This window comes from Cyclopterus lumpus, chromosome 17, assembly GCF_009769545.1.
Source record: "Cyclopterus lumpus isolate fCycLum1 chromosome 17, fCycLum1.pri, whole genome shotgun sequence".
NCBI classification, from domain to species: domain Eukaryota; kingdom Metazoa; phylum Chordata; class Actinopteri; order Perciformes; family Cyclopteridae; genus Cyclopterus; species Cyclopterus lumpus.
In genome coordinates, this window is record NC_046982.1 from 20,052,874 (window position 1) to 20,067,377 (window position 14,504).

At 43.8% G+C, this 14,504-nt stretch overlaps 2 protein-coding genes across 2 annotated transcripts; both read right to left on the reverse strand.

The window, feature by feature from the left end:
- Positions 1–202: 202 nt before the first annotated feature.
- On the reverse strand, positions 203–2,687 carry gbx1 (gastrulation brain homeobox 1). The gene is made up of 2 exons (XM_034556030.1): positions 1,984–2,687; positions 203–1,292 (listed from the first exon to the last, which is right to left on the reverse strand). The coding sequence occupies exons 1-2, from the start codon at positions 2,432–2,434 to the stop codon at positions 775–777; spliced, it is 969 nt and encodes a 322-aa protein (XP_034411921.1). The 5' UTR covers positions 2,435–2,687; the 3' UTR covers positions 203–774.
- Positions 2,688–5,444: 2,757 nt separating this feature from the next.
- On the reverse strand, positions 5,445–9,278 carry asb10 (ankyrin repeat and SOCS box containing 10). The gene is made up of 5 exons (XM_034556262.1): positions 8,957–9,278; positions 7,532–7,799; positions 6,389–6,893; positions 5,732–5,845; positions 5,445–5,630 (listed from the first exon to the last, which is right to left on the reverse strand). Exons 1-5 carry the CDS (start codon positions 9,276–9,278, stop codon positions 5,445–5,447), a joined length of 1,395 nt encoding a protein of 464 aa, XP_034412153.1.
- Positions 9,279–14,504: the final 5,226 nt, after the last annotated feature.

Below are 14,504 nucleotides of genomic sequence, written 5' to 3' on the forward strand. Positions count from 1 at the left end.
AATTTTTAGGATTTTTCTTTTATTTATGGGTAAATAATATCAAAATAGCCGCCTGGCCGCATGTTGGATATACTGAGTCGCTACATTTTCATTTTTTTCATTTTAGCATGGATAAAATAAACTCCCATACCATAAAACAAAAAAAATCATATTTGCTCTTCCCCTTCTGAACAATAATAATACAATCTGGATTCCAACTTTCGTATAAAGCGATTTATTAGGTCAATATACTTTACAGTCGTCCCTTGTTTGGTCATTATTTCCATCTTTTTCTTTTTTTTTCCTCCACAAATAAGCTGTCAAAAGGTGGTTCCTTCAGTTGCCAAACAAAAAGTTAAAAAAATTTAAAATTAAAAAAAAAACGTCTTACATGCAAATGTGGTCAACAAATTGTACGAAACAACAAAACAAACAAAAAATTATTCTTCACCAAAATGAGGACATGCACATAAAACCAACAGAACATTTTGGCCCAACATATAAATACTTTAAAAAAAAAAAAAAACAGTCTCCTCTCGTAGTGCCCATTTGTACCAATTTTTACCCATTTATATTTACATATTCACAGCAATAAATAAAAATAAAAAATGACAGCATATTGCCAAATAATTGATCTGTCCACGAGCAAACCTTCTCCGCTCCAAAAAAAAAAAATCACAAAAATTTGAATCCTCCATGTTTGTGCTTCATGCGTTCAACGAATCAGTGGAAGATAAGAGTCAATGTAAGTGTTTCTTTTTTAATTATTATTATTCATATTTTGAGATCTCGAGTTCATGGCCTGCTCCCTTGTTCTATCTGTTGGTGCTGACTCCTCACGGCGAACCTGTTGACGTGCACCGGGATGGGCACCACGATTTTGGGATTCCTCACCGGCTCTCCCGACCGGTTGTTGACGTTGCCGGCTTTGATCCGTTTCCACTTGGCCCTGCGGTTCTGAAACCAGATCTTCACCTGCACCTCGCTCAGTTTGAGCGCGTGCGCGATCTGCGAGCGCTCAGTCAGCGAAAGGTACTTTTTACAGTGAAACTCCTTCTCGAGTTCGAGCAGCTGCTCGCTGGTGAAAGCTGTCCGTCTCCGGCGGCTCTTCCCCGCCGAGCCGCCGGTCGGTAGCGCATCCTGCGACCCGGCTTTCAGCTTGCTCTTCTGGGACAGAGAGCCGCAGTTGTTGCCGTCCGAGAAGCTTTCGTTCTCGCTGTCCGCGGAGCTGTCCTCCCGGTCGCTGCACGCGGTGTCCGCGGAGGATTTGAGGTCCAGCTTCTCGTCGTCCGAGCTGTACAGTTTGGTCTCACCTGAACGGGGGGGGGGGGGGGAAAGAAGAAACGGACGACGTCCACGTTGAGTCACTTGAGTCTACGAGGGGCGACCATTACGCAACGTGTCCCCAAACCCTTATACATCAATCATGGTGTGTGTGTGTGTGTGTGTGTGTGTGTGTGCGTGTGTTTTAGTGAGCTGGGAGAGATAATATCCAAAAACAGAGGAGCTGAAAACTCTCCAAATGTTTATATTACATAACTCGACTCCCTGTGGGCCTTTTTACAGCTGTCCTGTTGACACAGTGCGTTGTTCTGTAAGTTTTCACACTGCAACTGTTTCTGGCAACTTCATCTCCGACTGAAGTTTCCTTAAAACGTTTTTTTTTTTTTTTTTTTTTTTTTAAACATGCCCTCCAATTTGTTCTAATAGTATGACGAATAATTCTGAATTCATGTCAATAAAAACAATTATTGTATCTGGAAGGACATAGTTTAGGGTTTAATTGTCACCAGGTTGCCTCCCCATGAATCTGAGCTCTAATACACGTATCATTAATAATTATGCCACGATGGCAAAACTGATGTAAGATGCGTTTTTCCTTTTCCTTTTAATTGGCATCTCTGACACCAAAACATGGGCCAACAACCTCTCACAGCGGTCACGTGAGCGTTTTGCAAGCTGATGAAATGCCATAAATAAAGTCACTTTATGTCCCGAGCTTACCTGATATTGTTTGAAAAGTTTCCGAGAAGTTGAGCCTTTCGGAGCCCTTGTCCCGGCTGTGGCGCTCATCGGAGTGCGGGCTCTCCTGCCTTCTCGCTCCGGGGTCCGCGGCGCTTACACGGGGACCTGGGAGCTCCTGCGGAGGGTAGAAACTGTCCGGAGGATCCGAGAAGCTCGGCATGGTCGCGGTGAGCGCCACCATGGAGGGCACCCCTTGTCCCAAACTGGCACAGAACGTGTTGGTGAGCCGTCCCGCAAAAGAAGCCAAAGGTGCGAGTGGAGGTATACCAGACGATAGAGGCGAGTGGGTCAAAGCCTGCGGGATAACCAGCGATCTGTACGGCATGAACATCGGGTAGCCCGTGTACAGCAGGTGTCCCGGTCGGGGCTGCGGAGTCCCTATCAGGGAGTCGATTGAAAACGCCGTCCCATGGCCGCCTGGTCTCTGCATGTTTGCAGGAAAAACACTTTTTTTTTTTTTTTTTAAATTTGCCGTAAACTTGAAAGGCAGGTGTCCTTTTTTTTTTAATATAATTTTTTTTTTTCCCCTTCGGCGACGGCGCAAAAAAAAGTTTCAGTGCAAAGGCGGAGTGAGCGTAAAGTAGATCCTCTGGCGTGCTGTCATCCCCGGGAAGTGGACTGCTTTCTCCGGATCTCTGCGCTCTGTATGCGTCGGGCGGTCCGGGCGCTTTGTTGTGAGCCCCGCCGCTACCCTAACCCTCTTATTTGTCACACACTCAGACATAAACACTCGCTCTCTCTCTCTCTCTCTCTCTCTCTCTCTCTCTCTCTCTCTCCAACTCCTCCCCCAGCCCCTCTCCAATATGTGGCTACGTACGTGCGCGCGCGCGTAAAGAGAGAGAGAGAGAGAGAGGGCGAGAGCGCATTGGTTATCATCTGCAATACAAGAGGAATGAAAAGGGGGTGTTTCCCTGGGGGCTCATCCATCTTCCTCAAATTACGCTTCATTTCCTTATTCAGCCTCTGACTTTTTGGCCGTCTTGAGAGGCGGTAGTTTCCCAGTGGAGACCAAATAGACGGGTCGCCCCCCCCCCCCCTCCGCAAAGCCCTGCTCCTCCTCCTCCTCCTCCTCCTCTTCCTCCTCCTCCTCCCTTTTGCCAGGTTCACCATTGACTTCAAAACGGTGTGAGAGACTGCTCCAGCCCTTCCCCTTCTATAATCGTTGACCACACCAACCCAATCAGCTATTATTAATTTTGATTGATGATAAGTAATTACTCTGGATTCAAGGGACGGAGTAAAACAACGGTGACTTTTGTTTGGGTGATATCGGGGCCGATGGGCATCGGAGCCGGGAGGGAGGGAGGGAGGAGAGGCAGATGTTTCTCCGCTCTCTGGCCCATTCTCTGCGGCTAAAAACAATGCGTTGGGCTTCAGGAAGAGAAAGAAGTAAAAAAAGAAAAGAGAGAGAAGTGCCGCAACAATTGTTCCCTGGAGAGAGATACTCTGCGCCAAATTAGATTGGGATAAAAGGCGTTTATGCGAGGTCAACTGCGGTGTGCACGCGGACACAAGAGTGGGCCAAAGTCAAATTTGAGTGATTCCACGTTGTTTGAACTCCGGGGAATTTATTTAAAGAGCTGTGAATGATAAACTTTTAACGTCTCTCACCGGTCAGCTGTCACGTAAATCCTCCCTTAACGTTTACACAAATTACACAAATAAAATAAATGAATATATATATATATATATATATATATATATATATATATATATTGTCTCTTTGGATCAGGAATACATTACCACTGTGTGCATAAATGTGTGCATTATTTAACTTTATATATATATATGTATTTATATTTACACATATATTTATATATATATTTATAAATATAAATAGATATTGTTTTATATATTTATATATATGTATATATTTATAAATATATATATTGTTTTATATATTTATATATATGTATATATTTATAAATATATATATATATATACATATATGTATATATTTATAAATATATATATATATGTGTGTGTAAATATAAATACATATATATATATATTAAGTTAAATAATGCACACATTTATGCACACAGTTGTAATGTATTCCTGATCCAAAGAGACATACAAAAAAAGAATCTCTTATCTTTTCTTTAAGCAGAGGTTTAATCGCAGATCATTTCACCTTTTTTTAAATGGCAATGGGAGCTGATGATGATTAGCCCTATTGAGGCCTGGGTGCCCGGGCTCTCCAACTGGTCGCCTGATTGCACGAGGACATAAACATATCACACCGGCTCTGATTAGCAGTGGAGGGCCCGGCCAGGCTAATTCTTATAATTGCAAGTGACTGCAGCAGCACCTCTCTCTGATCTATTGAAACCATTTGCTCAGCTCCTCTCCCTTTTCTTTTGGAGAGCACTCCTCTTTACATGTTGTATTAATCATGTTTTTTTTTTGTGTGTGTGGTCAATTTAGATTTATATAGGATATTTGTCATTTAAATCTAATTTCTGGTCTTCAATATGTCTTAAATAGGCCCAACAGGAAATCGCCTGTTATATAAAAAAACAAATATATGTATATATAATATCAGACGAAGTGCTGAAAAAATATTGCTGTTGTTTCATTATACAATTTATGAAATTAAGCCAGCAGATAATTAACACGTGACCATAATGATAACTCCTACTTCACCTTTTCTTCCTTGATGTCCGAGAGACTGACAGACAGGTGCAACTTCCCAAATCATGTTTTATTTATTTATTTCTGAATCATATGACCAGTTGAGTAACTTTATCAGAGCCTCTTGATAAAAGCACGAATCACACTCGTTATTCCACAGGATTTAGTTTAGTTTCAGCTCGTTTTTAAAGTCGAACTTCTTTATATTTACAGTGTAGTTTGATAACAACTGCTCAATCCGGTGGAAAAATAAATGCATTTTATTTTATTGATATACAAACCGAGAGTATAGAAAAACAAGAAGCACGAGAGAAAACCGAAATAATAAATCAACAATGACCAGACAATGCCATGGTGGAATATTTTTTTATTTTACATCGAGCATATATTATTAAAATAGAAAACGCCTAATTACAATAATACCGATGGGAATAATTATTTATGCAAATATGTTAAAGCAATCCTCAATGTACAACACCTTGTCACTGTGTCCCATTAACATCAAACTATACCATAATAAGTATTATAAACAAAAGTGTCTGAGCCTCTTTGATATCAAGTGCATTAAGTACAAAAAAGAAGAAGTAAAATATATTAAAATATAAAACAAATGGTATACCTGCCATGTGTTTGATCAACTCTAGGCAATAGCTCCCTCTAGTGGTACAACAACCAACGTGTCGCTGGAGAACCAGCAGCTGCTTGGTGCCACTATTTAAATAAATCATGGGGCTTGATCAGGACTCACACACACTCACACACACACACACACACACACACACACACACACACACACACACACATCTTCAGTGGACATAGTCTCTGTACTCCAGGAGCAGGTAGTTCTTGATGAAGGTGGGCAGCTCCAGTTTGGGGACCACCTTGTGCACCCGGCCCTCCAGGAAGACCCTGACCCTGAAGCGTGCCAAGTGCTGCAGGGCGCGAGGAGTCTGTGCCAACGAGAAGACGGACTCGTAGAACTCTCGGTGCTCCTGGAGGAACAAAACCACATCACTTGATATCACTTTTGCCTTCTTAGTATTACCTAAAAACATGTGTCTAACTTTATGAATGAATGCTTGAACCATCTTGCCTTCAGCGCCTCCGAGGACACGGACTCAACCCAGGCGTCCGTGACTTTGAGGCGGCTGTAGGCGTTGAGCAGGACCTCGATGGCGCGTGGAGACCCACAGCAGTGCTTCAGAACCTGCGAAGTACAAACACCACGACACGGAGCACGGGTTCATACAATCATCATTTAAGTTTCACGAGCGAGCCCCGTGACTCCATAGAAACTGGAGAAATAAAGTAATTAAACACTTGTGAAATGAACAGATTGGTCTTCCCTCCAGGGGTTTAACTGGAAATTATGCAATTAGTGCTAATTAATCTCCTATTAACACTTGCCTAATTAGGAACCAGGCATTTTGTCTGGTGCACGTGGGTTCACTGATGGTTGTAGTCTGTTTCCCGCAGAGTGCAACACTTCATGTTGTGTCATGAAACGGGGAAATGATTTGAACGTGAAGTTGTGAAGTCTGGAACAGTGTGAGGACACAACTGAGCGTGTTCCAGACTCCTCCTCAAGGTGTCACATGTGCAGAACGAGCTGATTATGCAAAACGACACACCTTGATGAATAATTGCTCCATGCACTATAGTTCAAACCGGTGTTTTTGCATGCTTTGGCTGACATGGATCGCATGTGCACACGTTCGTTATACTTCATTCATTTTGCGGCGTCCTGTACCGTGGGCAGAGCTCCAGGCCACACCCGGATGGAACCGTGGTTGAGCAGCGCTCGGACGATCCTCTCGGGCCGATGGGAACCCTTGTAGCACGCCACCTTCAGGATGTTGTGCATGGGCGCCTCGCCGCCGTACCCCATGTCGTTAACGCGCGCTCCGTTGGCCAGCAGCAGATCCACGACGTCCGCGTTGGCGTTCTTGCAGGCCACGTGCAGAGGGGTGTGCTTGTCCCGGTCCGCGGCGTGCACGTCGGCCCCGGCGCCCACCAGCATCCGGCACACCTCGAAGTAGCGCTCGAGCTCCTGCACCTCCTGGGGTCGCGCGCAAGCGGCGATGAGGGGCGTGAGGCCCTCGCCGTTCCGCTTGTCCACCGCGGCTCCGTAGCGCAGGTAGAGCTCGACGTGCTGCGGGAGGCCGTGGCTGGCCGCCACGTGCAGCGGCGTGTCGTCGTCGTCCAGCGTGCGGCCGGTGATCGCCGCTCCGTACTGCAGCAGGCTCTTGGCACATCTGCAGACAAGAGGTTGCGAGTTGTATTCCCACGCAAACGGGAGCTCAGTTGTCCCCACTATCCCTACCGGAGGAAGTGCCATCTTCATAAACACCACACGCCATGTTCCAAATGTGTGAATCTAACTTGGTTTTAAACCAGATATCCATGAACATGGATATGGATGTGATTACGGTTATTTCCAGACAAAGCATTACCCTGAATGTGTTGATTGTCGGAGGCTCTTTGCACCACGTTGAGAGGCAGACACTCATTACATTTCATGCATTTCTCCAGCACCAATTCTCCACGTTCTTCTCTGTTTGCGCCCTCAACAGTGAGACTACGCGTCTCTCAGAAACAAATTAATCTGCAATAAAAGCACCCTCATTTCAATCCACAGGTTTTGCTGCTGCGGCCTTTCTTGCTCTGTCACGACCAGCAACTTAGCTCATGGTTGATAATGTCACCAATCTCTGGTTATAGCACAGTATTCTTCTCATTAAAGCATACTTAAATTCAATAACGGCGTCCAGGCTTGAGTCTGGTACGACCAGTATAGTTTATGACCAAAAAACAAGCAGCGAGCAGATGTCATAACTAAAGTGTGAGTCCGCTGACCTCTCGACTCGACAACACGCGTTTCCACTTTACTCACTCGAAAGATTCGGGGTTTGTGCAAACGTGCAAAGGCATGAAGCCGTCTCCGGTGACGGCGTTGGCGTTGGCGCCGTGGACCAGCAGCAGTTTGGTACACTCCGGCTGGCAGCTTTCGCAGGACTCGTGCAGGGCGGTGGTGCCCCCGGGCGCCTGGTCCACATCGGCCCCCCGCTGCAGCAGCAGCCTCAGGCAGTCGGCGAAGCCTCGGCCCGCCGTGATGTGAAGCGGCGTGGTCAGCTCCTGCTCGTAGCTCATGGACCAAAGTCCTGCCAGCGGCAGAGGGGCAAATACAAAGTCGACTTTGAGCTCCACCCGCGGGAGGGAGCCCTGGAAATATGCATGTAATCCAAGAATGCTGTCACATTGTCAAAGAATGAATGGTTTTCGTGACTTTTCCCAACACTCAATAAAATACTCAACACTTCCTATATCCCCTTCGACTCAAATGTATAGTTTTTCTCAATGGGTTAGATGCCTGAAATAAAGCCTGCAGTTAACACGAGTTTAAGATATTTGAACGTTTTACTTCTACGACATAAAAGACGGCAGTAAATGGAATTTTTGAAGCTTTATCGTCTCTTAAAAAAAAAAATGGCCGGTCGCTAACAAGCGATCGTTTACAGCCTCACGTTAGCCTTCCACCTCATACAATTGTATTCGCGCTCCAGAAATCAATAAAGTGGTGTTTATTTGCGGAAAAAAATTATCTCACTGAATAAAAGGTGTACGAATCATAATTTTTAGCTTATTTTCTGCATTAATCTAAAAGCTTAAGTAGGCTGGTTTATCCTGGAGGAAATACGCGCTTTGTGATGGTTGTTTGTGCAGATGGGGCTATTTCAGGCGGGTGTTATGTGATATTCAGCTTGACCCGGTGAGGCCGGTGACCTGGTGTGTCACATGCCGATTCAGCTAATTCACTGAGGTCACCCGGACAATTCTCTCTGGCACTCGTGAAGTTTAGGAGAAGCACGTTGTTAATGTCGTAATGTAGTTAATGAGCCATTATTTGCGTTATGTGTTCATATATACGACATTTTAACTCGGGAGTCTTGATCATACATTTGCAGGAAACTCAACAAGCCAGAACTTAAAATGTGAGTCTGTCCATTCTTCAGTTACAGGGCCCGACTGAAGCCAACCCTTCGAGTTTGTTTATGCGGTGGACGCATGAGGGTTTCTATAAATATTGCCTCGTGTTCTTTCCTATAAATATCACATCGCTGTGTCTCTAAATACCGGCACTAGCGACATATGACTTGCAGTTTGCGTATTGAAGTTTCAAAGCAGTGATTTACTTTTTTTGTGTGTCTCACTTTTGTTCATTTTGGAATGCAAATCTCCAGGAAATCAATATAAAGTCCCATCGCCGTGCACCAAATGGTATACAGCATCCAATGAATGACACAATGTTGCCTCTCACCGTCGCCTGCGGGCACCCAGCGCATGTCCCCTCCCTGTGGCTCGATGATGAGGTTGGCCGTGGCTCCTCGGGGGAAGAGGTGCTGCACGGCCTCCAGGTCTCCGGTGTACAGAGCGTTCTGGACCACCGCGTCTTGGCAGAGGGCCGGCGGCAAAGTGCCGGACCTCAGCGGCGCCCGGTCCCTGATCTCCTTCTTCAGCATGTAGCGGTTGAAGTGATGGCCGGTCAGCTGCTTCTTGTGCTTGTGTCTCTCCAGCATGTCGCCGTCCAGTTCCAGGGAGCGCAAGGCCGTGGACGTGAAGACGAAGCTGCCCCCCGACATGCTGAATGTTTCCCCTGGTGTGTGTGTGTGTGTGTGTGTGGGATGTGTGGGTGGGATTAAGGCCCGTCTCTCAGCTTCTGTTGTTGTTTCTTCCTCCCCTTGGCCTGATGTCCACTATGTGCCCGCCGGCTCTTCACGGGTTTGGTTCACAGAGTTGTTTTTTGATATTCGGTACGAGACCCTCCCCGGAGTGTGACAAGTAATGCTATTTTTATGTCTCACACGCAGCCACTCGAGCCTCTCCTACTCGCCTCCAGCTGAAGTTACAGCCATGAAGTGTCTCCGTCGGGCTGCAAGTACAAATGAGTTGTTTTGTAACTACGATGCACGCTGTTTGAAGAAGGCGACAGAACACATATTTATGCAATCGCATCGCATCTTATGAGACAGAACTTGAATCGGCGACAAGTGGGAGGTGTGCTTCCTTAAAAAAGAAATATATATCTATATATAACAAATATATTCAATTCGAATTCAATTCAGTTTATTTTAGCCCAAATATACAAAAATAACAAATTTTCGGATCAGGAAAAACTCCCAAAAAACATTTCACGGAGAAAAAAAAGTGAAGGAACCTTCGGGAGAGCAACAGAGGAGGATCCCTCTCCCCGGGTGGACAGAAGCAATAGATGTCATGTGACCCTCTGAGAAGTCACAAAGACTCCGGGGAGGAAGCAGAGTTAATAAGGTGCAATGGAGAGATGTAAATCCATCCATAAGTAGAGAGAGAAGATGAGATAGGTGCTCAGTGTATCCTAAAACATCCCCCAGCAGCCTATAAGCCTATAGCAGCATATCAAGGGGCTGGACCAGGTCAAACCTGATTCAGCCCTAACTATAAGCACTATCAAACAGGAAAGTCTTAAGTCTATTCTTGAATGTGGTGACTGTGTCTGCCTCCAGGACTGAAAGTGGAAGCTGATTCCATAAAAGAGGAGCTTGATAACTGAAGGCTCTGGCTCCCATCCTACTTTTTAGGACTCTAGGAACCACAAGTAGCCCCGCATTTAGTGAGCAGCTCTCTAGTGGGGCAATATGGTACTACAAGCTCTCTAGTGGAGCAATATGGTAATAGAATATTTTAAACGTGATTCTTGTGATTTTACAGGGAGCCGGTGCAGAGCAGCTAACACAGGAGTCACTTTTGTGAGTGCACGATTAACTAACATTCTGGATTAACTATATATGTTATTGCAGATATATTTCCGCCTCTTGTACTCCGAATGAGCAAGAACAGTTTAAAGCGTGAAGACGTTGCAACATAAATCGTTTGCCAGCACGGCTTTTGAACTTAAACTCCAAAAAGTTAATAGGTGGCTTTTGGACATCGGGCACAACTTTCAGGGTTAAATTGCAGCCCTGGAGAAGAAGAGCAAATGGCAATGCCCTTATTTTAAGCCCCCCCCCCCCCACCCCCACCCCCACCCCCAGCGAGTATGTGTTGGCAAAATGTATTTTTCTGCTCAGTATTTTTTATTTATTTTTTTCTTCTATTTTATTTCAAGCAGCCTTAATGGATTTTTATGTATCCACACGGCTCCCTGCATTTAGCACATTAGGCTGAACGACTGGCAACCGCTGTGTCACTCTGCCCCACGTGCGGCGTCGTGATGGCGGAGGGACGGCACGTAATTAAGCCTCCAAAGCCTACTCGCTCTGGCATCTGACAAACATCTCTTTTGACTGATGGACCGTCATTTTTCCAAAAACGCATTGGTATAGAAAATTCTATCCGGCAGCAAAAAAAAAAAAAAAACTGCTCCCATCCTTTAAACTCTGATGGATTCTCTGAGACTGATTTATATTAAAATGTGCTGCATTGGAACACACAATGTATATACAGAATCGCTCATATGTTTTAACCTCTGTTTATCCGGGAGTCCATCACAATGCACGTGAAGCCCTCAAACACAAGGTGTTGATAGACGTGATATTTTCTTTTGCTCGTGGAAGAGGTTTTTTTTTTTTTTTACCTCCCATCCCCATTTCGCTGCGTCTCATCTATACCTTTTAACGACTGTTTCCGGTATGGAAATCAAGGTCATTTATTTTATGTTACAGTTTGGTAATAGACGCCACATTAAACTGAAGGCGAGTAAGAGTTTCAACTTTGAAAACACACATTACCAGAAGAGAAGAGAGACTAGGAATATTTGTTTTTTTTTGTTTTTTTTTGCTCCTGGAGTACATCCTTTTTAAATGATACACATAATGAGTTTATAATATGCATCTGGGCTACCTCCTCTCTACTTTGATGTCTTCCAAATGGCCCGGGTGTCATCAGCAAAACATGTAGGCACTTTCCCGCCTCATTGACTCCCAAATGTATTTTAAATATCATTCCTGGTAACGCAATTATTTAAAACGCTGAACTAAACACTCACTAATGGGGAAAAAAAGACATGCGACTTCGATAAATTCATTTCTCAAATGGTAGGCATCCGTGTTTCTTTTTTCTCTGAAAAACTCTGAAAAACATCAGCAGTAGTAACCCCCCCCCCCCCCCCCCCCCCACACACACACACACACACACACACCCTTCCCCCTGTGGACATATTACATCTTTGGTTTCCTCACATTACCCACCAGAGGTTTTCCACACTGTGGTCAACCTTCTTGAGGCCGGACATCAGCAACAGGCCTGATGAGAGCGAGCCGCTTTAATTTATGCAATCATAGGCAATTAGTTCCCTCTAATTATGCGCCTCTTAATGCTGTTTTGAGTACTGTGGCACACAGTAATACAGAAAGAGATTAAACTATAGCCCTCCCCCTCCACACTGAGCAGTCATTTAATATACTGAGAACATAATGAAATGTACACAGTAATTACAGTAATATTAAATGCTAATGGGTTTGCAATTGGATCTGAAACAGTAGTGCAAAGTTTTTTTTTCTTTTTTCTAAGTTTAGAGAGTGCCGCCCGTGACATCAGAGCAATCAATTATCCATCAGATGGTTTCTTTCATTAATGTGTTAGCTTATTGTTTATTCCTGTCAGAGGAGGTAGAGAGCAATTAATATGTCATTTACACATTTTAATTCACACCGAGGGGAGTCGAAGAGGGATATAGGGTCCGAGGTGTTGGGTTGTGGTCGGATGGGAGGTCACTATGGAAACGTGATGGGGGAGATGATGAGCGAGCTTAATTGGCTACCGGCATCATCTGAAGGCGTTCAGGTCTTTGTCTGCTGATTCGGATTTACACCGTGGCTAATATCGTATTGACTTTGGCAGTCCACACACACATTAAGGTACACGCACGCACACGCACACACACACACACACACACACACACACACTCGCAGTGCCATTAAAGCACCTTTGATAGCCAATCACTGGTTTCCTTCCACATATATGGCTCATCAGAGTCCACAATGGGGCTTTGACATTATGCCCCGTTTGCAAATCTCCCCCAGGTCTCATCACGATGCTTCCGGGATGTTTGGTTGGAGAACATAAGTGAATTTATCGAGCCTCGAATTGCAACAGTATAGCTCCAAAACTATTTCCCTGGAAGCGTGATTACTTTTTTCTGTGTACTCTTTTTTTTTTTTCTTTTTTTTTTCCAGCTCAGAGCCCCCCACTCTCTCTCTCTCTCTCTCTCTCTCTCTCTTCTACCTATAATGTATTGAATTGGTCTTTACAGATTCCAATTGTCTCTCAATGCACTGATCACCACGCACAAATAGCCCTTTGTTTCATCACGACAATTGAGAGGTTCATATTTCAACCTAATAGTCCCCGCGTAACTTTAACCATCCATCACCACCTCATTTCATTGCGGTTGCAGTTAATACGCGCTTCCCTGCCAAGTGGAACATGTTTCTAATGATGCACTCTCGCACGAAAAAAACAAGGCAAGCCGGGGCAGCCCGGGCATCTGCATCAGTCACTAATGCGTCCATCCGTAATGTGTTCGGATAGCAGTCTGCCTGCGATGAGTGCCACCGGGCGTGGGCACGAGAGGGGGGGGGGGGGGGGGGGGGGGGGGGGGGGGCGCAAGATGCAACAATGGGCACGATAATCGTGAAAAAAGTTAGTGCCATCAAAGACCGCATCGCCCTCATAATAATAACATTCATCGTTACCAAGAATACTGGATAACATCTAATACAAAAAAAACGGGGTGTCTGAACAATAACAAAGTCGGCGACGTGAGTCACATCCAAGTGCATCATCTCCAGTGAGCCTGGCTTTTTGGAGGATGTTGACGAGGGTGGCCTAATTGGTGTATGTAAAGCCTGATTTAAACACCACCCTAATTAGAAAGACCTCTATCAGTTCCTCCATGTTATGCAGATTGGGACACGGTGCCATTATCCTGTAATCAAGTGCTATTCAGTTTGACGGTGCACGTCTTTTAAAAACACTGATTAGAGATGCATAACAAGGGATACAATGTTGCATTATTTCCTCACGTCGGGTTGTAAATATGTACAACTGAATAATTGATCTTGTCAGGTGACTTTGCTGTATTTTGAAATAAGGATGACCTCTGATGTATTCGTTGTCATTATACCATGAGATGGATGGTGATTACAATCGAGTCAGAGCAATGCAAGGTGTTTTTCTTCTTTATGAAAAACAAAGAGTAAGTTGAAACACTTCACCTTTTGAAGACATTTCTAGATTTAGATCTTTAAATAGAGCTAACGGTAGTACACAAACATGCTGCGGATGTGATTTTTGTCCAGTTTTGTCATGTTGTGCAAGTCTTGTTCAGTCAAATGTAGATTGATAGACAACCTCCTTTCTCAGCTTGAAGAACATATCCCAGAAATGTATTTTTTTTAATCATAATTTAATGCATTAGTGCTATTTTCCTTAAAGAAAAATGTATCCCACACCTAAAATGAGCAAACACACTGTAACTTCTGGTTGCCATCTTTGTTTGAACTGTCTCAACTTCAGAAACAAGGTTAAATATAAATGCCTTTTGATTTTTGTCACACTAAGCCACCATATACATATATATATATATATATATACATACATACATATATATATATATATATATATATATACATATATACATATATACATATATATATATATATATATATACATATATACATATATATATATATATATACATATATATACATATATACATATACATATATATATATACATATATATACATATATACATATACATATATATACATATATACATATATATATATATATATATATATATATATATACATATATACATATATA